Genomic DNA, 24,930 nt, shown 5'->3' on the forward strand with positions numbered 1-24,930 from the left:
AATGACTTGTATTGGCACATGCGCGCCGGTGCACGTGCTGGCGCCAGGTAAACCTATTTAAACTGAACACTGACACATGCACATTGCTGAGTGGTATTTCAGCTTGTGCCTGCTAACCTGATCTGTTCCAGTTTCCTGTACCTTGACCCGGCCTTACCTGAACCTTCCCTTGGACCTCTGCCTGCCTACCAGGCTGTGACCCTGGCTTGTGTCTGACTCTGCTCCTGCCTTATGCTCCTGTACCTCGCTGCCCGACTGTGTACCAAACCTGGCCTGTATCCTGTCTTAACCTCTGCCTCACTTCTCGGTACCTGCTCTGCCCGACCGTTCAAGACCTCCTGGCTTACGTCCTGGCTTCGCTTCCACCTGCTGTTCCAGCGATACAGAGGTCCAGTTCTCAGTGCCCGTCTGGTGTTCTTCAGCCTTCTGGTATCTGCCAAGGCCCAGTCGGAGCCATCTGCTATATTGGCCCTCGTACCACTCTGTGTGCTTTACTCCCTGTCATCACTACCAGAGGTGTTGGGCAGGAGGTGCAAGAGAAGTCCCCTCTACAGCTCGATCTCCACCAGGTATGTGACAGGAACGAGCATGCACTGTGTACCCCCATAGTAAGTGGCTTACTATGGGGCACACAAAAAAGAGAGGGAGCTAAGATCACCAGCAGGGGACACCAGAAGAGGAGGTTTGGTGCCACTCAGAGCAGAGCACAGAGGAAGTAAGTATAACATGTTTATTATTTCAATTAATTAAAAAAAATTACCTTTAGTAACGCTTTGTTTGCCTGGAGTTTAGCTTTTGTAAACACTACGAGTTGTTGCTGCAAGTCCATTACTTTTTGTTTTGGAAGATTTATTTATTCACCACTGAGTAGCGCGAAAGACATTACACATTAGCTTTTTCATATGCAGTGATTTTTCCACCTGCTTTAAAAGCCTGTTGCCTGGCTATCCCTGGGTTCGATAGTTTGGGATGATGACCTGGGTAAGCATGCATTTCAGGAAAGTCAAACTTTAGAGAGAAACAATTAACGCTATTGGATCAGCATGTCATCCAGGGACTAGTATTTACAAAAGGAAAGGTCTGCAAAGGCAGCTTCCACTCTTCTTCCTAGGTTTTCTATCCCTAACCATCCTCTCCTCATCCATGTGCCTTTTTGTGTCTGCTGTTTTTCGGTATGGTGCTTTAAAGCCGAACTCCAGAAAACAAAAAAGTCCTCTTCTACAAAAGGGTTGCGTCTGCACTGCAAGGGTTAGCTGTTCGTTTATGCCTAGTGGGTCGTGAAAAGCACTTTATCTTACCCAATCCTTTTCTCTTGCAGACTCTATCATGCTTCTAGACCTGTCCCTGTAGCTTCTTCTCTCTTGTGCTCCGGCTTTCTAAGGTCCTCTGATATTATTAAGACCTATCCAGGAACCATTGCCCTGTAATGGATGTGAAGACACCAAAGGACAGTACACTGCCTGAGCAGAGGAGAGCACCCTCTGCCAGGGGAGCGGAGGAATGGGGGAAAGTAAATGTGCTTTTCCAGTCATCTAGATCAGTGTTTCTCAACTCCAGTCCTCGGGGCGCACCAACAGGTCATGTTTTCAGGATTTCCCTCAGATCAAACTGCTGTGGTAATTACTAAGGCAGTGAAACTGATCAAATCACCTGTGCACAATAATGGAAAGCCTGAAAACAAGACCTGTTGGTGCGCCCCGAGGACTGGAGTTGAGAAACACTGATCTAGATGACTGGAGGACTGGAAAAGCTCCTTTACTTACGGTTGAGTCTAGAAAACACGAGCCTGAACCCAAGCAAGGGCAAATTTTTAGGTTTCTTGAGCAGCTTTAAGGAAGACGAAAGCATAGATGTTATAGATGTTATAGTTTTTCTTTATCTAGCTCTTAGTGAGTGAAAAATCCTCACTAACAAATAATGTATGCCCACACACATTGGAACAGCTGATCTTTACCTTAACAGTACATTTAATGGTAGAACAAAGAGTAATGCCAGCATCTGCGAGAACCCACTCATCTCTCAGCACTCCTCCCGCGTATGTCAGCTCCAGATATCGTCTCCCTTGTTTGTCATCTGACAGCTGGATGTGAAAAAAGTCCTACAAAACAAACATTCTGTTGATGTGAATCAGTTCTGAATGGTTGCGTGTATTTGTACCGCATACAGTAGAGTTTAGTATAAATCAGATCAAAATGAGGACATCAACACCCACTTCATTCTGCTATCTTTATAGATTTTTTTTCCATTAGAGTGTAACAGCTAAGTGCCCTAATGCATTTCACACTTATGCTGTCTAGTAACTGACTGTTTGTTAAAGTGGTTGTATACCCTTTTTTCCATTTTTACCTACAGGTAAGCCTATAATAAGGCTTACCTGTAGGTAAAATGAATATCTCCTAAGCCTGTACGGTTTAGGAGATATTCACTTTGCATGCAGCCACTGACGTCAGAGGAACATGTTTTGTGAAGGTCCGGGACGCTGCCGGACCTTGCCGGAAAGTAGACTCCCGCACACAAGCGTGATAGTGACGTCATCGCGGCTCTGGCTACTCACAGCACTAAAGCGGCGAACCCTGAAGACACGCCATGGGGAAAATGTCAGCTGCGTCGGCGGTGACCAGAAATCAGATGCCGACGCCTCATTCTAAGGTAAATATTTCATAATCAGCTAGTATGCCCATTATGCCTTTGCCTTACAGATTTTTTTTTCTTTTTTTTTGTGCAGTTATACAACCCCTTTAAATAGTTCTCATATGCTTTAGAAGATAGATTTATACAATGATCCAAGTGAGTTGATTTTCTAAAGGCATATAGGTTGTTCACATTACATAGGAATGTTCCCCAGAGCTTAGTGAATGAGGGGAAAATTCACTTTGCAAAGAATACCCAATCACAAGCAAGGAAAATAAAAAAAAGCAGAGTTTGTGCTTGCCCATGATTGGATGATGGGAGTCAGCAGAGCTCCACCTTGTTCACTAAGTTCTGAGGAAAATTATAAAAATCAACCCCATGTCTTTGGAGCAGCACATGGCAATCCTAAGGCCAGAATCACACTAGTGCGTTGCGTTTTGGAGCTCTGTTGTCTTTGCGAATTTCTCTATAAGGTGTTCTGCAGATCAACTGCATTTTAGTTGCAGATCAGGTGCGAATTTGGAGACCTGGGAGAGGGGAGGGGGAGGGGGGAAGTGTATTGAACTGAATGAGACAAATACTGAAGAGAAATGAACAGATCTGCGAATTCACCTGCGTACCCATAGAAGATAATGGGACTGAATTCGCACCTGAACCGCACCGCAAGACATAAAAACCGCATGCGGTTTGGAGGCAATACGCAGTGCGGATGCATCGCACATATGTGAACCAGCCTCATTGAAAACAATGTATTTTGAAATGTCCTGCGAATTAGATGCGGTTTAAGCCGCACTCAATTCGCATAGGTGTGAACCTGGCCTCAAGGTTCTCAGCAAAGTAAAAGTTAGGCCACAAAACCAGGGCCGGACTGGGAATAAAAACCAGCCCTGGAAAACATTTCATACCAGCCCCATAGCATTATTATACCAGCCCAACATCATAACGTCATTATTTTTTTGTTCATAAAAGAGAAAACCATACATTCTAAATAAACATTTAAAGAGCGTATTATATAAAGATAAGACAGATATGAAAGCACATAGGGCTAGGGAGATATATATATATATATATATATATATATATATATATATATATATATATATATATATATATATATATATATATATGTTACACAGTGGAACCTCGGATTACAAGCATAATCCGTTCCAGGAGAATGCTCGTAATCCAAAGTGCTCACATATCAAAGTGAGTTTCCCCATTGAAGTTAATGGAAACGAAAATAATTTGTTTTCCGCATTGACTTCAATTGCATGCAATACCGCATGTTGCCAGAGGTGGGGGCGCCGGAGAGCATCGGAGACACTCGGAAATGTCACTTGCCACTTGTCACCAGATTCAGCATGTCACTTGCCACCAGATTCAGCGTGTCACTTGTCACTTGGACTGGGAGACAGCAGGGGGACTGGGTGACAGCAGGGTACTGGGTGACAGAGGGCTGGGTGACAGAGGACTGGGTGACAGCAGGGGACTGGGTGACAGAGGGCTGGGTGACAGAGGACTGGGTGACAGCAGGGGACTGGGTGACAGAGGGCTGGGTGACAGAGGACTGGGTGACAGAGGACTGGGTGACAGAGGGCTTGGTGACAGGGGACTGGGTGACAGGGGACTGGGTGACAGGGGACTGGGTGACAGAGGGCTGGGTGACAGAGGGCTGGGTGACAGCAGGGGACTGGGTAACAGGGGACTGGGTGACAAAGGGCTGGGTGACAGAGGACTGGGTGACAGCAGGGGACTGGGTGACAGCAGGGGACTGGGTGACAGCAGGGGACTTGGTGACAGCAGGGGAATGGGTGACAGAGGACTGGGTGACAGCAGGGTACTGGGTAACAGGGGACTGGGTGACAGAGGACTGGGTGACAGCAGGGTACTGGGTAACAGGGGACTGGGTGACAGGGGACTGGGTGACAGAGGACTGGGTGACAGCAGGGGACTGGGTAACAGGGGACTGGGTGACAGCGGGCTGGGTGACAGAGGGCTGGATGACAGCGGGCTGGGTGACAGAGGGCTGGGTGACAGAGGGCTGGGTGACAGAGGACTGGGTGACAGCAGGGGACTGGGTGACAGCAGGGGACTGGGTGACAGAGGGCTGGGTGACAGCAGGGGACTGGGTAACAGGGGACTGGGTGACAGAGGGCTGGGTGACAGCAGGGGACTAGGTGACAGCAGGGGACTGGGTGACAGCAGGGGACTGGGTGACAGAGGGCTGGGTGACAGAGGGCTGGGTGACAGTGGAACCTCGGATTACAAGCATAATCCGTTCCAGGAGAATGCTCGTAATCCAAAGTGCTCACATATCAAAGTAAGTTTCCCCATTGAAGTTAATGGAAACGAAAATAATTTGTTTTCCGCATTGACTTCAATTGCATGCAATACCGCATGTTGCCAGAGGTGGGGGCGCCGGAGAGCATCGGAGACACTTGGAAATGTCACTTGCCACTTGTCACCAGATTCAGCATGTCACTTGCCACCAGATTCAGCGTGTCACTTGTCACTTGGACTGGGAGACAGCAGGGGGACTGGGTGACAGCAGGGTACTGGGTGACAGAGGGCTGGGTGACAGAGGACTGGGTGACAGCAGGGGACTGGGTGACAGAGGGCTGGGTGACAGAGGACTGGGTGACAGCAGGGGACTGGGTGACAGAGGACTGGGTGACAGAGGGCTGGGTGACAGAGGACTGGGTGACAGAGGTCTGGGTGACAGAGGGCTTGGTGACAGGGGACGGGACTGGGTGACAGGGGACTGGGTGACAGGGGACTGGGTGACAGAGGGCTGGGTGACAGAGGGCTGGGTGACAGCAGGGGACTGGGTAACAGGGGACTGGGTGACAAAGGGCTGGGTGACAGAGGACTGGGTGACAGCAGGGGACTGGGTGACAGCAGGGGACTGGGTGACAGCAGGGGACTTGGTGACAGCAGGGGACTGGGTGACAGAGGACTGGGTGACAGCAGGGTACTGGGTAACAGGGGACTGGGTGACAGAGGACTGGGTGACAGCAGGGTACTGGGTAACAGGGGACTGGGTGACAGGGGACTGGGTGACAGAGGACTGGGTGACAGCAGGGGACTGGGTAACAGGGGACTGGGTGACAGCGGGCTGGGTGACAGAGGGCTGGATGACAGCGGGCTGGGTGACAGAGGGCTGGGTGACAGAGGGCTGGGTGACAGAGGACTGGGTGACAGCAGGGGACTGGGTGACAGCAGGGGACTGGGTGACAGAGGGCTGGGTGACAGCAGGGGACTGGGTAACAGGGGACTGGGTGACAGAGGGCTGGGTGACAGCAGGGGACTAGGTGACAGCAGGGGACTGGGTGACAGCAGGGGACTGGGTGACAGAGGGCTGGGTGACAGAGGGCTGGGTGACAGAGGGCTGGGTGACAGAGGACTGGGTGACAGAGGTCTGGGTGACAGGGGACTGGGTGACAGGAGACTGGGTGACAGAGGGCTGGGTGACAGAGGGCTGGGTGACAGAGGGCTGGGTGACAGCAGGGGACTGGGTAACAGGGGACTGGGTGACAGAGGGCTGGGTGACAGGGGACTGGGTAACAGGGAGCTGGGTGACAGAGGGCTGGGTGACAGAGGGCTGGGTGACAGGGGACTGGGTAGAGAGACATTATACAGTCCAGATTACAATTTGCAGGGGCAGCAAAGGTGACAGAGAAAGGGGGTGCACCTTTGCTGCCCCTGCAAATTGTAATCTGGACTGTATAATCTCTCTCACCATTGCATGGTCAACCTCCCCGCACCTACCTTTTCTGCCCCTGCTCCAAGGGTGGCCGGCGCCGTTCACTTTTTCTCCTCTGCGGCTCTGCCTTCACACGTGGAGAAACATAGTGGGCAGTGCTGGCGCCGCACGGGACGATGGGACTTCGGTTCTCCTGCTCGGCTCCTCCCCTCCCTCAAACACGCTCCAGTCCACACACTTCACACAGCGACGCGGGAAGGAGAGTGAAGCGGCGAGCATGGCGGCCGCAACCTGCCAGCGGCCGGCCCACCGCTGATTTTTAACCCGCCGCGGCCCACAGCTGACCAGGTTAATTTGACGGAGAGCAGGCGGCCTACCGGGAATTTTCCCGGTATCCCGGTAGGCCAGTCCGGCCCTGGTGACAGGTCCTCTTTATGGAGAGATGTGGGGTCAATAAGACCCCACATCTCACTTCCAGGCTTACAAGCATTAGATCGGTGAAAAAAATTCACCGATCTAATGCAGACAACCGCGATTGCGGCTTTGTTTACTTCAGTGTACCGGGTGTGACGTCATAACGTCGCGCCCGGACCTCTGACGGTCATAGAGATGACTGGTGACCATCTGGTCACCAGTCATCTCTATGCTTTCCCAATGAACGCCAGCCAATTCTTTCTCCGGGCCCCCAATGGCACGGGAGAGCCCGGAGAAGCACCGGATGGCGGCGGGAGGGGGGGATGTCCCCTTCCGCCGCCTATAAGAACGATCAAGCGGCGGAACCGCCGCTATGATCATTCTTATGTTGCACAGAATCGTCGGCTGAAGACGGTGAAATCTGAATGATGCCTCTAGCTGCACCCATCATTCAGATATCACCACACAAAGCCGAGGACGTCCATCTCAAGTGGTTAAAAGGTAGGTGCAGAGAGGGGGGGGGGTTGACCATGCAATGGTGAGAGAGATAATACAGTCCAGATTACAATTTGCAGGGACAGAAAAGGTGACAGAGAAAGGGGGTGCAACCCCTCTCTCTCTCTCTGTCACCTTTGCTGCCCCTGCAAATTGTAATCTGTATAATCTCTCTCTCTCACCATTCCATGGTCAACCACCCCCCCCCCTCCCCTCTCTGAGATTATTAGACAGACTGTTCAGACAATTTAGATTTTCCAGGGGCAGCAAAGGTAGGTAGGTGGCACTGGCAGAGAGAGGAGGGGGGGGGCCCGGGGGGTGCACCGTTATATGGTGAGAGAGTCGAGAGAGATACAGCAGGATTTCTAATCTTTTAATCTTTTGTCGGCAGTGTCACCAGGGCCCATCAAATGCAGCGTCACCAGCGCCCATCAAATGCAGCGTCACCAGTGCCCATCAAAAACAGCGTCACCAGTGCCCATCAAATACAGCGTCACCAGCGCCCATCAAATACAGCGTCACTAGTGCCAATCAATGCAGGGTGGGGGATATTTTAATACACAAACACATTTAAAAATTTTATGTCAATGATCATGAGAAGGGTTCAGGGATCAGGATACTCCAAAATGACACTAGCGATTAACAGGAGGACAATCTTCAACCTAAATCCTCATAAATGCAGTTACACAATAAGTTGTCATCACACATATACAATATGCAACCGTTTTTATTCACCACACCAGTGTCACCAGGTGACGGTCTTGGGCTCAGCAAACTTCTGACAATATAGTACTGTGTACCTGCTGTTTGCTGTGTTCGTGCCTCTTCCAGGCTCCACCTGACCCCAAGCCCGGGAGCCGCTGCCAGGTGCCAGTGCCATGCTATATCCCATGATGCACCATCCATGTCCACTCCAGACACGGCCAGGAGAGCATGAGGGGAGGGGAGGGGGGGGGCGCTGTGCTGCTGGACACTGTAGAGAGAAGTGAGAGAGTCCTGTGGACACAGAGAGGAGGGGGGCGGCTGCCTTGTTCTGAGCGGAGAGTGTAGAGGGGGATTGCTGGACACATGTGACTCACATGTGTCCATAGATTCCCCTCTACACTCTCCGTTCAGATTCAGAACAAGGCAGAGCCCCCCTTCTGCTCTCTTTCACAGTGTCAGAGCGAAGAGCTCAGGCGGGGGGGAGGTGTGCGGTGTCGGCGCTGCTGCTTGACATGTCAGGGCGGCTGCCTGGTGGATAGTGCAAGCTCCGTGGAGGACAGTGCCGCCAGGCGCCCTAGGCGGCAGTGCGCTCTAGGCGGTCGCTTATTCCGCCTAGTGGTAGCGCCGGCCCTGAGCATACACACGCTCAATATAAAAGTGTATGATGAGCGCAAAGGAATATCATCTGATGAAGTCACGTGTCGTGACGTAACGCGTAAGGCGTATCTAGAATTACCGGAAGTGACGCGGCATCTCGTCCGTACTACTGCTGTATGTTATCTCGTTTTTTATCCTGAAAGTTTTTGCTATGCACCCAGATTTATTTTATCAATTAAACATTCGTTGAGAATTACTTCACTATTGGAGCCCTTTTTCTTCTTTTTAATCACCTTGTGTTTGCTGGGATACGGAGTCGCCATTTTTGGGAAGCTGGAACCATACACAGAGTGGAGGACACGCGCCTGGAGAATAATCTAGAGGACGGCGGTCGCTCATTGGAGAAGTTGTGGGACAGTCCAGCTGATTATTCCGATGCTGTTTTTCCCTGTGAGGGAGGTAAGCGCTTTGTGAGCCCGATCATCGGGTGTTGTTCACCATATGCAACTGGATCACTCCATCGCTGCCAGCACGTTTACACGAATCACTTTATTATTGGTTGTTGTTATTTGGGACATTTAATTGCTTTATTTATTCAGTTTCTTATTTGCATCACCCCATTGGACTATCTGTGTTTAGCACTTGTCTCACGCCACTGCATGTGGATTTGAGTTATCTTCCTCTAGTTCAGAGGATCGTAAACTTTTATTTGCTTTATTGTTCACTCAATTTATTTTGTTTATGCCATATGTCATATTCCTTTGCGCTCATCATACACTTTTATATTCACTGTTTTTGTTGTTAGCACTAATTAGATTTGAGCTGCATTGGGGTTTTATTATTTATTTATATAGATTGTTAGCACATTTTCACTTCATTTGGTTAGTATTAGCCAGCGCTTTAGTTCCCCCCTTTATTCACATACACACGCTCAAGTTTCTCGTCGAAGACCAGCCCGACGAGGAACACGGCGAGCAAATTCAGACTCCCGTCGAGGAAAAAGAGAACTTGCTCTCTTTTTTGCTCGTTGAGTTCCTGGACAGTTTCCTCGATGAAAAACGTACACACGACCGGTTTCCTCGGCAAAAAAGCTCTCCCACCAAGTTTCTTGATGAATTCTGCCAAGGACGATCAGAATTTCCGACAAGAACTTTTGTTGTCTGAAAAATTGAGAACCAGCTCTCAAACATTTGTTGGCGGAAATTCCGACAGCAAATGTCTGATGGAGCATACAAACGATAGGATTTTCTGACAACAAGCTCATTACTTTTCCTTGTCCTTTGTGTCAATAACAACTCCTGGATTTCGGATTTTGTACCTATGCAGGAGTTTTCTGTAATAAAAACTCTTGCTCTTTGTGCAGGGTGACTGGTCTTGTATCCGCTCCCCTGAAGTTTTATGCAGGCAGTCTATAGTAGTGGAGCTGCTGGGACTCTCCTTGTTTTCTGCAAAGGCTATGCACAGCACAATATTGATATCAACACTACTTCACAAAGTAGTATTTGAGTTTGCAAAGGCATTTGGTGTACACAAAAGTGGATTTATATCCTGTGTGGTTATTTAGGAATGTATTTAATTCAATGTTTTAGTGCATTGTACTCAAACATCGGAGAACCTTTGCCCAATCTGGTCATTTACAGATGGATTGGGGAATCATTGTACATCTGCAGGCTTTAGTTTACCATAGCAGATGTCTTCTACTAAAGCTTACTTGGGAGAAAGCTGACCGGCTTGGTTGGATTCTTCCTTGCCAGTCACTATTACTTTTCCTCCTTTTTTTTTGCTTGTGCCACAATCATTTAGTTGAAAGATTATTTCACAACCAGATGGTCCATGCACAGACAGATGCCATCTAATATCTGCTGACTTTATGGAGGCTTGTCTCAATCTGCTCCACTGTTTTAATTCAGAGATTTACAATCCACTATTCATCAGATTTAGAGGAACAATCTTACCCAGAATATCCTTCCAACCACTGGCACAAACAACTGCCCAATGACAGCTGATCTGTGTTAGTATAATTGCATAAAAACCACACTGCGCCAAACTCCAAAATTCTCTTCTGCTGCAGGTGAACCCAGGTGGTGCCCACAGAAGCCCATTCTCACTTTCTGCTCTATGTGCCAATGCAAAAAACGAAGGGTCACCTACCAACGGTGGGCAGCCCTTTGTTTCTTCTTCTGATCTATGATTGGATGCAGAGTGAGTCACTGTACTTACTGTAAATGAAATGTAAACAAAGGGTGCCATCATGTGAGTGTTGCAATTTATTAAAAAGCATAGAAATTACATGTACTGTATGTACTTACATATATTACTGAAAAGTAAACCCATTATGGCTGGAGAAAGGGGCATCTCCATGCCCTGAAATGTGTAACTACACCCAGATTACATCATCAAGCCTAGCTGTGTCCATTTCACTAACCAGAATTACTACATCAGCTCCACGCTGGTTTAGCATTGCTTCTCAACGCTCCTTATATGCAGTCTCTTCCTGGCTTTCACTCCGCAGTCCTGGCATGTTTTCCTGCCAAATGATGTCTAAGAGCACAGCTGGCTTATGAGGGATGATGTGCCTGTTTTTTCACATATATATTTGTAAGTGCAAACATGTCACTTTTTATGCGTTTTAATACATTGCTACACTCAGATGCAGGCGCCCTTTGTTTACATTTCAGTTACACTATTGTTTACACACACACATCCCTGTTCTCATTCAGTCACAAGTAAATTCCCATGTTAGAGAGTGGGAGTTAGAGAGCGATCGCGGGTGCCTGGTGGACATGGAGCCTGCTCTCATGTCTTAAAGGAGCAACGTATAGCTACGACGATTTTGCGCAGCCGTGCCAACCTGCCGCAGTATAGCTGCGGCGGCTAGTCAGCTATCGGTTAAAGGGGAACTGCAGTCTGCTCACATAATTTGTAATAAAAACATCTTTCCCATTCTGAAGCTTTCCTCCAACCACATATTATTTTATATATACTGTGATTCTATACTTGCCAAGTATGCTGCAGAAATCTCCCTCCACGGAGTATAGCTGCAACCATTTTAACTGTGGGCATCTGAAGCTGCTGCCTGTTCATTTCCTGGATATACACCCCCCCCCCCTTCCTGGCAAACTTTCACGAGAGAGACAACTGTGCATGATGTCATAAGCCTAGGCTTTTTATTTTTATTTTATTACTGGCAGAAAAAAACTATCCAAAGTTAAAAGAACAAGCGCAGAAGATTTAATAAATGGAAAGATGAATAAATGACTGAATTTCCACTTTAAGTTGATGAGGTTTTCAGTGCAAATCTACAAAAAAAAGCCTAAAAATTTTAGGCACTGTACCTGCCACAATATTTCAATATTTAAGAATTACAAAATACCGTACTCATGCCTAATATTTGTGTATATTTTGAGATATAAAATCATACCTTTTTGTGTTTTTTTACATTTTATAAAGTGTATGTAAATGTTTTTGTTCCTAGGTTTGGATGCAGTAAAAGAAGGTGAACACTTTGTCAAGTTTTTATTGGTATCTTTGTCCCCGCTGGGGAGATTTGTCCTTCTATTTGACCACTGTCACAGAGACAGAAAGTGAGGGGAAATCAAAACATTATGAGTTGACACCATAGCAAGAGGTGGGTGAAAATATTCCAATGGTGACATCTGTTTAAAGCGGGGTTCCACACGCAATTATTATTTTTTTTTAAAGTCAGCAGCTACAAACACTGTAGCTGCGGACTTTTAATAAGGACACTTACCTGTCCTAGGCGCCCACGATGTCGGGTCCCGGCACCGCCATCCTCACTAAGGGAAACAGGCAGTGGAGACTTGCGGCTTCACTGCCTGTTTCCTACTGTGCATGCGCGAGTCTTGCGGCGCTGTATGAATGGGCGGCTGCCCTATGGGATACACACAGTTCCCAGAAGGCAGGGTGCCCCATTCCCCAGAAGACAACGCGAGGATGAAGACCAGCCGCGGACTAGGAAGAGGCAGATTAGGAAGATCCGCCTAGCAACTGCAATTTCTGGTAAGTAACATTTTTTTTTTCTATTTTTTTTTTTAGCATTTTGATGTAATTTTTTTTTTTTTTTTTTGGGTGGACCTCCACTTTAAATAACAACTCTCTAACATGGGAATTCTGTTCACTTTGGAGACGTTTCCTTTCATTTTCTGTTGCATCTCCAGAACAGGAAGTGAAATCTCCCCAACGTTACACAGACAGCAAATAGTACCTGGCCTTGACCCTTCCATACTCCTACAAAATGCTGACACAGTCAATATATAGATAAATGATTACCTTGATCATCTGTTTGACATCCTTTACAGTTTGTCCAGGAAGAATGTCGAAAGATTCACAGAGACCTTCAAAACCTATAAAGACCTTCATGTTAGTGTAGATGTTAGTGGCTGCTTTGCCGTCGGTGGATCCACACTGGTAACTCACGCCTGGGCCAATGTATGACTTGATCTCTATTGCTGTTACAGTCAGATATAAGTAAGGGACAGGTACATTACTGAGTCTAATTCTTCTGCCAATCTGAACAGGAACAATCTCCACCCAGCCTTAGAGAAACCATAAACAGGACAAGTGCCTACAGGTCGGTCGCTATCTTAACGAACAACAGTGTAAGCACCTACACACACCAGCCTGGGTTTACCACTACGTTTTATGTCAACAAACATTAATAATAATCTCGCTGCTCCATAATAAAAGGGCTTTAAGATACATAAAGTGTTTGCATACTTTGTCTGCCATTTGTTTGCAAATTCCAGACAAACATATATGGCACTGTAATCTCTATGTTGTTATAACAACAAAATCCCACAACATTGTAAATAGCAGAGAAGGGATAAGTAGTATATACTAAAGTACAAGGTATAATGTATTGTATGAAATCAGACCCATGACATGTAGAAATCAGGATTCCCACATCCTGTGTGTTTTGGAAATATCAAAGAGGAAGTGCGCTAACCACAGTTCTGATTTAAAATTACCACGAAACAGGACCCAATTTTTAAGAAAACACCTTTAATGGAGTCCCTACTTCTCCAATTGCCAAGAAAATGCTGAATAATTTCATGTTTCCAGGGCTCAAGTCCTGCGGGAACGCGTGGGAACGGAGTTCCTGCACTTTTTTCACAGCAGGAACTCAGTTCCCTTTGCAGGACTAGAGCAGCCGAGCTGCCCGAGCCAATCCTTCACTAAACGGCGATGCCCAGCTCGAGTCACTGTCAGGGGCAGGCGAACCTTAGTAATCCTTTATGTTACTGGCTGCTTCCTGTATATGGATTCATCGGGTAGTGTGCGGGTATTCCACTTCCACGTCACTTCCTCGATGCCGCAATGTCTCCTGGGAGCTTTTGTCATTGTTCCCAGGCGACATTGCGGAGATCTGCCGCGAGTTATCGCGGGATTTAGAAAGAACCTGCTTAAAAAAAAACACGCCGTTTAGTAATTATGCATATGAGCGTATCATTTTTTTTTTTTTTTTTTGGTGGGGGAGTGGATCTTGGGTGGGAGTTCCCACACTTTTTTCCCCAGGACTTGACCCCTGCATGTTTCCATGTATGTGATAGAAATATGTTCATAGCTCCCAACTGTCCCTGATTTGGAGCAATGTCCCTCTGTCCCGCATTCCTCCTCATTTGTCCCTCATTTTGGTCTGATCTGTATAGTTGTATATAAAATGCACTTTTTATCTTTCATTTTCGAATAGTGTTTCCCACAGAAACAACTTTTTTAAATCGGTGCGGTGCCGCAAATGCAGCATCGCACCGATTAGGACCTGACTTTACAACCACATTAACACAATAATATATAATGCTAAGTCTGCTTTAACCCTGGTTCACATTGGTGCGTCAAATTGCCGGAAATTGCAGGCAATGGCACCGTTCTAACCGTCCTAATGTAAAACATCTGACTTAATTTCATTCAGTTTTTTTCAGATACCCTATAGCATCTGCCCCTGAGGAAGTGTTTTTACATGAAACGCATTGGACAATCGGGATGTAGCTATATGCCCCAATACGATCCAATTCAGAAATACCATCTTTAATAAATTAGATTTGTTATCCAATTTTACAATGTTGTTATGTGCCGCCTAGTCCACATGTGTACATATATGATCTCACACTTGTTACATTAACATTTGTTATTCTATATTGCTATGTGTTGCAATGCAAAGCTGACATGTGTGTATTGTAATGATGTGGGATGCTTAAGCTCTAGTGGTGTATGCGTTTTAAAGGACACCGGTCAGTCCAGACTGTATTTTTAAGGGCGTAGCAGCCAAATTTTATTTAAATGAAACAAACTTCACAGAAAAATCTTCCCTCGCAGGGGGCTCCACCATCATTGTATAAAATAAATTTCAGCCTCCTGGCTCACTCACTGTTACTTAGCCAAAACTCCCTCCTAGAGCTTACTTGCTCAGCTTTGTGCTGCTTGGTCGTGGGTCATATCTGCCTCCTGCTGACATACACTCTCAGACTGCCACCTGCAGCCTTAGACTCCCAGAGACCGCCTGTCTCTCTCTTGTGGAGCCGTCTCTACCTGAAAGCCCTCCCAACTCATACACCAGGCCACCTGCCTGTAGGGTGGAGCTGTTCCCAAGTGTGAGCCCTGAGCTCTCTTCCTGAGGGGAATGTAAACTCAGCACACGGGTGTGCAATCATCATGCCTGTCTTTGCAAAAAACAAGCTGAGGGTGCTAATACACACCGTGATCTCCACAATATATATATATATGTACACACACACGCACAGTATCTCACAAAAGTGAGTAAGTGTACAGCTTGTATAACAGTTTACATTTGCTGTCCCCTCAAAATAACTCAACACACAGCCATTAATGTCTAAACTGCTGGCAACAAAAGTGAGTACACCCCTAAGTGAAAAGATCAACATTGGACCCAATTAGCCATTTTCCCTCCCCTGTGTCATGTGACTCATTAGTGTTACAAGGTCTCAGGTGTGAATGGGAAACCGGTGTGTTAAATTTGGTATTATCGCGCTCACTCTTTCATACTGGTCACTGGAAGTTCAACATGGCACCTCATGGCAAAGAACTCTCTGAGGATCTGAAAAAAGAATTAATGCTTTACATAAAAATGACCTAGGCTATAAGAAGATTGCCAAGACCCTGAAACTGAGCTGCAGCACAGTGGCCAAGACAATACAGTGGTTTAACAGGACAGGTTCCACTCAGACCAGGCCTCGCCATGGGCGACCAGAGTAGTTGAGTGCACGTGCTCAGCATCATATCCAGAAGTTGTCTTTGGGAAATAGACGTATGGGTGCTACCAGCATTGCTGCAGGGGTTGAAGGGGTGGGGATTCAGCCTGTCAGTGCTCAGACCATACGCCGCACACTGCATCAAATTAGTCTGCATGGATGTCGCCCCAAAAGGAAGCCTCTTCTAAAGATGATACACGAGAAAGCCCGCAAACAGTTTGCTGAAGACAAGCAGACTAATGCCGCGTACACACGATCGGAAATTCCAATAAGAAACAAACTTGTGTTGCATACACACGGTCACACAAAATTCCCGACAGTCAAGAACACAGTGACGTACAACACAACACAAGTCCTATGGGGCCTACACATGGTCGGAATTTCCGACCAAAAGCTCACATCGAACTTTTCTTGTCGGAAATTCCGATTGTGTGTATGCGGCATAAGGACATGGATTACTGGAACCATGTCCTGTAGTCTGATGAGACCAAGATAAACTTATTTGGCTCAGATGGTGTCAAGTGTGTGTGGCGGCAACCAGGTGAGGAGTACAAAGACAAGCGTGTCTTGCCTACAATCAAGCATGGTGGTGAGAGTGTCATAGTCTGGGGCTGCATGAGTGCTTGCTATAGAAGCTGAGGGTAAAGGTGATGGACTGGCCAAGCTTTTTTACAGACCTAAACCCTGTTGAGCATCTGTGGGACATCCTCAAATGGAAGGTGGAAGAGCGCAAGGTCTCTAACATTCACCAGCTCCGTGATGTCATCATGGAGGAGTGATAGAGACTCCAGTGGCAACCTGTGAAGCTCTGGTGAACTCCATGCCCAAGAGGGTTAAGGCAGTACTGGAAAATAATGGGGGCCACACAAAATATTGACACGTTGGGCCCAATTTGGACATTTTCACTTAGGGGTGTACTCACTTTTGTTGCCAGCAGTTTAGACATTAATGGCTGTGTGTTGAGTTATTTTGAGGGGACAGCAAATTTACACCGTTATACGAGCTGTACACTCACTACTTTACATTGTAGGAAAGTGTTGTCACATGAAAAGGTAGAATAAAATATTTACAAAAATGTGAGGGTTGTACTTACTTTTGTGAGATACTATATATATATTTTGAGGTTGTTCATGCCATTTGCACATGTATGTGATACCGTTGGAACAGGAAAAGGTTTTACCGCACTCACAGGTTTGAAGCAAGAGTGAAGACTTTATTGAAGATAAAAATCATCAGACAACATCGTAAACATCATGACATCAATGCAGACCTGGCAAAGATTAACGCGTTTCATGAATTGGAATTCTGATTATGACTAAGCAAATTCCAATTCATGAAACGCATTAATCTCTGCCAGGTCTGCATTGATGTCATATAGGTGGATTCAGAGAGGGCGTCCTAGCTTTGCGGCGGCGTAGTGTATCGTGTTTACACTACGCCGCTGTAAGTTAGCGAGGCAAGTACATGATTCACTAAGTACTTGCCTGCTAAGTTACGGCGGCGTAGCCTAAAGCGGGCGGGCGTAAGGGCGCCTAATTCAAAATAGACTGAGGGGGCGTGTTTTATGTTAATTTGGGTTGACCTGGCGTGATTGACGTTTTTTTGGAACGGCGCATGCGCAGTCCGCCTACATATCCCAGTGTGCATTGCGGCCTATTGGTTTCGACGTGGACGTAAATTACGTAAATCCCTATTCACGGACGACTTACGCAAACGACATAAAATTTTCGAACTTCGACGCGGGAACGACGGCCATACTTAACATTACTATTCCAGCTATTTGATGTAATAACTTTAGGCCTGATAATGCGTTACGTAAACGGCGTATCTGTACAGCGTCGGCCGGGTGTACGTTCGTGAATAGCCGTATCTAGTGATTTACATATTCTACGCCGACCGCAATGGAAGCGCCACCTAGCGGCCAGCCTAAATATTGCACCCTAAGATACGACGGCGCAAGCCGTCGTATCTTAGATAGGTTTAAGTGTATCTCAGTTTGAGAATACACTTAAACTTAGGTCGGCGCAGATTCCGAGTTAGGTCGGCGTATCTACTGATACGCCGGCCTAACTCTTACTGAATCTAGCTAATGATGTCTACGATGTTGTCTTCACTTTTGCTTTAAACCTGTGAGTGCGGTAAAACCTTTTCCTGTACCAGTGGCTCCTATCCAAATTGCGGACTGGACTTGCACTGGAGCGGCTTGGCTTTGCTTTCTACTAGTATGTGATACCAGTTTTATACATGCGATATTATTATTATAATGTATTTTTATGCCAATAAATTTGTTAACAAACAGCCCAACTAGTCAATAGACCCATTTAAAGTCCCCAAATCCACCCTTTTTGTTTACTCCCATGCAACTGCTTTTTCAGCTGAGGGGGAGTGGTTGGGAATGGTAATAATATGTCTCAATTGTGTGCTTTAACCCTCCCAACCACAAGTGTAAACTAAGGTTTAGAGAACACAGATCTGTAAATTTGTAAGCAAATAAATAATTCACAAATAGATAAATCTGCAAAAAAATCAGCTACTTAACCACTTTCAACAAACTAACCATTTAAAACAGCGCTGCAAAACTGCGGTCAGCCACAGCAATATTTTAAAAGAGCACCGTCTGCGGGTGGCGAGTGTGGAATTGCAATGCAGGTGCTGGAACTGCCAGCTGTCAATGACAGATGGATTCAGCTCTCAGGCTAAGAGCTTAATCGATTAGACCCTGGGATAAGGATCGGGCAACATAGCGTTGTATAATGTGTCAAATATTCACCCAAGCACCTATAATGTCATTCAGCATTTTTACAGTTGCAGACCCAAGAAGCAGAACTATTACAACTATTATATAACAATTCCTATGTGCGTAAACCAAATTTCTTTCTGCACAACTTGACCTTTTAAATCTTACACTAACTATTGTTTTTGTTTTGTTTTTAATAATTTTTTTATTCCTATGAATCACAATGTAACAATGTAACCTCAAAAGTAAAAAAAAGCTAATTAAATAATGGCAGATCTTTGACTTTTGGCTTTACTGCTCTTTGTACTTGCTTTTTTAGGCACATAGGAGGTTATTTTTACTGATCTAAATGCAGCGCATTGTTTTCAGTGTGCTTGCAAACATGTGCTGCATATAGATGAGTAAAAAAAAAAAATATGCAGAAATCCGAGTTGCCAATCAGTATTTTACATGCGTATGTACATATGCATTACCCAAATGAAATGTATATAAATATATATATATATATATATATATTTCCAAACAAATAGAGCTTTCTTTTGGTGGTATTTGATCACCACTGTTTTTTGTTTTTTTTATATATATAAACGAGAAAATAACATTTTGAAAAAAAAAATAACGTTTTACTTTCTGCTAGAAAATATGTCCAATTAAAAAAAAAAATGTCATCATAAATTCAGACCAAAATGTATTATCTACATGACTTAAAAATATCCAAATAAGTCTATATTGATTGGTTTGCATTAAAGTTATAGCATCTATAAGCAATGGTGTATATATACTGGACTTTTATTTATTATTTTATACTAGTAATGGCGGTGATCAGCGACCTATAGTGGCACTGTGATAGTGCGGTGGACAATCTAACACTAACTGACACTGGTTGGGAAATGATTGACACTGACATTGCCAGTGACACGAATACAGTGATCAGTGCTAATACTATACACTGTCACTGTACTAATGATACTGTCTGGGAAGAGGTTAATATCTAGGGGTGATCAAAGGGTTAACTGCATGCCTAACAATGTGTAATGTGTGCTGTTTTTACTGAGAGATGTGGTTGTTCCTTCACTGATCTGTGTACAGAGCCCTGCATTTTTAGTAAACACAGGGCTCTGTACTGTGATTCACTAAGCAGATCAGCAGGTACTGTCCATAAATCATCTGCCAGGATCTGCTGACCGACTTGTTTTGTACCAAATGACAGTACAAATGGGATGGGGGGCGCATACACTTCCTTACCTGGAAATGCCGGATTACATACTTGTACATGATGCGGTGGGAACGTGGGAGAATGGGGAAGGAGGAGAAACATTAAAGGCAAAAAGTTGTGTTGTGCAAAAGAATTCTAATGTTAAATAGTAGGTTTGCACCGATACCACTTTTTTAAGACCGATATTTTTTTTCACGTGCTCGCCGATACTGATTACCAATACTTATTTTTAATGTCATGTGTCAGTATTTTCTTTATTTTTTAAAATTTTTAATATTTTAAAAAAAAAAAAATTTTTCTGTTATTTTTTTCACAATGCTTTCTCCTTTTTTGGGGGGGGAGTGGAGTGTGGAGTGGACAGTGTCCGTTTTTTTTACAATTTAATTTGTAATGTATTCCCTTTTTTGTTCTTCTTTTTATTTATTTTCTTCAGCACTGTTGGGGGGGGGGGGGTGCGGGCATTGGGCATTGGGGAGATATTAGGGATTTCCTAATATCTCCCCTTTGAGACAGGGAAAGACACAGAGGAAACTGATTCCCAGTTCCTTTTCTCTGCAGCCTCAGCTGCACTGAAGATGATGAGAGAGTGGGTAACCGCTCAAAGAGAACCAGGTAATCTGATTCCTATGGTCCGAGCCAAGGGTGCAGGCAGTGCAATCAAAATGCAGGTTAGGATGAAGGAAAAAAGCTGGGACAGCCGCACTCCAAAAAAACTCCTCCTTTAATTAAAAATCACAAAATACATGCCACAGCAAAAAACAGCACAACAAAAGAAAAGCTGACGTTTCGCACTATGCCTTAGTGCTTCTTCATAGCTGAAGATGAATGGACAGGAAACAGCGGCTCCTCTCCATTCATAAACTGAAGCAACGTAAACACAGATTGCGATCTTTTGGTTATGATGAATGGACAGAAGCGATGATCACTGCCTGTGATGGACTTGAAACTAAAATGAAAATTTTATGTTATTAATTAGAACTATTAAAGTGTTTTTCGGTTTATATTTCTTTGATTTCGGTTAATATTTCCATATTTCCTTTTGTATATGCATATGTATGTATGAGAATGATCAATACTGCTTATTTTCCTTGATAAGTTCTATCAGAGATTGTTTTAAAGGGATTTGATGTCTTGTGAAAAGCAGAACTGTTTTCCAAATTAAGAAGCAGCTATTTCCCCCCCATCACTCCTAATTACGGCCCCTCCTTTATGAGGAATTCCTGGACGCTTCACTTTGGAGAAGCAATTGTGGATTTTCGAGAGGAAGTTACCCTTCCCCCATCATCCTGTCTTTACAGACCCCAGAAGGAATTTCTGTCTCATGACGTCGGAAGCAACTTTTTGTGCTATATGGAGAGGCCCTTATATGAACTGGCCAATGACAGCCTCACAGGGAAGTGGGAGGATTGATGGGTGTTTTTGTTTAATGTGAACCAATCAACTGTAATGCCTTGTGTTTCTATGTTTTTTTAATAAAGCTGTGGGGGCATAGCTCGCTCTCTTGGCCGTTGAACGTTGGAGAGGTGAGATGTGAAATCATTTTGTCTAGATTACATTGTCTCACCCATAGTAATTTGGGTCTTCCGGCAGTATGGGTAACCCTGAGATTGGATCAGGATATCAATTAAGTAATGAGTCCACATCATGCCTCTGTTCATTCGGAAAAGGAAGGAGGCGGTAAATTACATATATACCGACTCTTTCCTCCGCTGTCCACCGGTGGAGAAGCTATAGGGCTGGGGAGGCCACATGGGGACACAGAGGAGGACAAGGGGGGCCAAAGGAGGACAGTGGGGGGACTGGAGGAAGAGCCAGAGAGCTGGGAAGGACGCAGGGGGACCTGAAGGATGACACAGAGAGAAACCCGGAGGATAAAATGGATCGGCACCCGGAAGAGGACACAGAGAGCCAGGGAGGACACAGGGGGACCCGGAGGAAGACACAGGGAGCACAGAGGGGGACAGCCAGAGATGATGGGGGCAGTTACAAGCACCGATCTCCCTGACAGCGGCGGGAGGCAGTGCAGAAGAAGCAGCTGTCAGAAAAGTTATACAGGGAGATCAGTGCTTATAACTTCCTCCACCACTGCACGGATCCCCCGTGAGGCTGCCTAAGTATCGGGTCAAGCATCGAAGCATTTCCACGAGTACAAGTACTTGTGAAAATTTTTGGTCCGGTACCGATACCGATACGCGTATCGGTGCAACCTGGGCCGGATTCCTGACAAGGCCCTGCTGCTGCAGCAGGGGGGTGAAAAAATCCTGTCGTCCCGGCTGGTGTCCTGCCGAAAAAGATCCCCCAGCAGATAATGACCCCCCTGTACTGCGCAGGCGCAGCACTTGCGCAGTACGAACCACAACGGAGCCTCCGAATTTAGACGAAGATGAATAACTGTGAGTCACCTGTTACAGGGCGCCTCGCAGTGACCACGATGCAGCGGCACGCTCCCGATGCTTGCGCAAAGCAAGGGGCGGGTGTATTACTGTTATCTTGTGCAAGTGGCGGATCTGCAAGGGGTGGGTTTATTACTGTTATATGGTGCACGGGGTGGATGGCTCTGCAAGGGGCGGGTGTATTACTGTTATATCGTGCAAGGGGTGGATGGCTACAGAAGAGGGCAAATTTGAAAATGATGGACAGAGATGATAAAAAATGTTGATCAGCGTTTTCAATACTTTTTAGAGTATATTGTTATTATGCTTATGTCTTAACCCCTTCACCACAGAATGGCTACAGGGGATGCATTTAAACATGTATTATGGATGTACAGCATATAACAGTAATAAACCCGCCCCTTGCAGATCAGCCCCTTACACGAGAACAGTAATACACCCGCCCCTTGCTCTGCACGAGCATTCTATTACATAGGGGGGCTCAGAATCCCCCTATGTGATGGTGTGTGTGTGTTTGGGGGTGGGGGGGCGGCACTGAAGGACCTGGCCTTGGGGTGGCAAAGGGAGTAAATCCAGGCCTGGGTGCAACCCTATTAAATAGGGAAAAGTAAAGTCAAAGCAAATGTATTTTTAATTGTAATTAGAATAGGAAAAAGGTGGCCCCTTTCTCAGGTTTCTATTGCTGCTTGAGTCACCCTTCTACTTGTCTTGGTCACCATTGTCGCTGGGACTGAAAGTGAAGAGAAATCCAAAATGTTTGAGTCATGGCAGCAGGAGGTGTGGGGAAATGTTCTAATAGGGACAAAGGTTCTGATAATAACTAAGGCCCAGATTCTCATAGATCAGGGCATCTTTATCCCGGCGTAGCGCATCTCAGATGCGTTACGCCGACGTAACTTAGAGAGGCAAGCTCCGTATTCTCTAATCCAAAGCGTGCAATTTTGCGCCGGCGTAATGTAAAATCATCGGCGTAAGACGGTGTAATTCAAAGTAGGAAGGAAGTGAGCGTGATCCATTTAAATGAACCGTGACCCCATGCAAATGAAGGGCCGAAAGAACGGCGCATGCGCCGTCACGTGATCGTATGTCCCGCACCCCTCTGCGCATGCTCACAACTACGCCCGGCGTAAATCCTAAGTTACGCCGGCCCACCGTTTACGCCCAGGGCATAAATACGCCCAGACATGCGCCCGTCGAGTGCAAAAGTACACCCGTTTTGTTTGGTGTAGTTACTTTTGCGATATTATTGTGGACATGTCTGCCCGGCGTTCTGGGAACAGAAAAAATAACTTCTCCCCAGAGGAGAAGGCCATCATTCTTGCAGCCATGGAAAAGTACTATGATCGCCTCCATGGGGCACGTAGCAAGGAGACGATCAAGGGCAGAAGGGAGGAGATCCTTATGAGGATCACCAACCAGGTGAATGCCGTGGGCAATGAGGTGAGGAGGACCCAGGACATATCGAAGAAGATGAACGATATGCGCAGGAGGGTGAAGGAGAAGATGGCCATTATGACGAGGCATGCCAGGGGCACTGGTGGTGGACCAGCCTCTAGGATCCGTCTGACTCCTGATGAGCAGGTGGTTGCCCGCTGCCTTACTAGGGTGCAAGTGGAGGGAGTTGAGGGCTACGACTCAGTTGAGCCACCCTTGAGGACAGGTAAGTGTATTTTTTCTACTATCTGGTGTGTAGCATGTGAGGGGGTGGAAGGGAATATGTGACAAGTGTGTGGGTCCACCAACATGTGAATGTTTTGTGTCATCCGCAGATGTCCAGGAGGGAGCTGGGCCATCTGGTGCCTCTGTCCGTCCCACGCCATCATCCCCTGATGATTCTGCCCCTGACCCCCTGGAAAGCCAAGAGGCATTGGTGGAGGGGAGTGGTGGCCAGACCTCCAGTGAAGAGGGGGTTGAGCAGGATGCCGAACATATGGGTGAGGAGGTGTTGAGGAGACATCCCAATCGGCTGGTCCATCCCGGACATCAAGCCTCCTATCCTCAAGTCCCTCTGGATCCATCCCCAACCCACCCACTCCCTCAAGTCTCTCCCCCTATGCCAGGCCTGAAGCCTCTCCTGGCCCCAGGAAGGCAACCAGGAAGACCAGGGGGTTCCGGACTACCTGCCAGTGAATCTGATGAGTGCCTGGCCTCCAGGGGCCACATAAACGATGGGCTGCAGGATGTGGCTGGCAACACAGCAGCGGTGATCACCTGCTTGGGTGAGCTGCAGGCCACAACGGCTACCCTCGTGGCAGAGGTGCGGTCCCTGTGTGAGGCTGTCCAGGGCCACACAGCTGCCATTGAGGCGGAGGGGATATGTTCACGGCAAGTGTAGGCAGAAACCAACACCAATCTGACCCGCATTGCCGTGGCGTTAGAGGGCAGGCCTCCAGCCATGGTGGATGCTCCTCCACATGATGCCCCCCCCCTGCCTGAGCCGTCAACCAGGCAGTTGCGGAGCCGTGGCCGAGGCAGCAGCCAGGGCAACTAATTATGTTGTTTATGTTTTCTTATTGCTCTGGTTAAGAGTTTTTTATTTTATTTGCTCTGGTTAAGAGTTTATTATTTTTTATGCTCTGGTTAAGAGTTTATTATTTTTTATGCTCTGGTTAAGAGTTTATTATTTTTTATGCTCTGGTTAAGAGTTTTTTATTTTATTTGCTCTGGTTAAGAGTTTATTATTTTTTATGCTCTGGTTAAGAGTTTATTATTTTTTATGCTCTGGTTAAGAGTTTATTATTTTTTATGCTCTGGTTAAGAGTTTTTTTATTTTGTTTGTAATAATGCACACGGTGAGGCGTGCAGATTAGTGT

The 24,930-nt window shown here is 46.3% G+C and overlaps 1 protein-coding gene across 2 annotated transcripts in view; it reads right to left on the reverse strand.

Annotated features, from left to right (window-relative positions):
• ANKUB1 (ankyrin repeat and ubiquitin domain containing 1) overlaps positions 1-13,160 on the reverse strand; it is a 35,217-nt gene extending 22,057 nt beyond the window's left edge. The window contains exons 1-2 of one of the 2 annotated variants that reach the window (XM_040349143.1): positions 12,836-13,157; positions 1,955-2,098 (exon numbers count right to left, since the gene is read on the reverse strand). In XM_040349143.1, the coding sequence (XP_040205077.1) occupies positions 1,955-2,098; positions 12,836-12,925 (234 nt within the window). In that variant the 5' untranslated portion in view covers positions 12,926-13,157. Of the gene's footprint in view, positions 1-1,954; positions 2,099-12,835 lie in introns of both variants that reach the window. The other variant, XM_040349145.1, reaches the window with a different exon arrangement.
• Positions 13,161-24,930: the final 11,770 nt, after the last annotated feature.

This window comes from Rana temporaria, chromosome 4 (genome assembly GCF_905171775.1).
Source record: "Rana temporaria chromosome 4, aRanTem1.1, whole genome shotgun sequence".
Taxonomy (NCBI): Eukaryota; Metazoa; Chordata; class Amphibia; order Anura; family Ranidae; genus Rana; species Rana temporaria.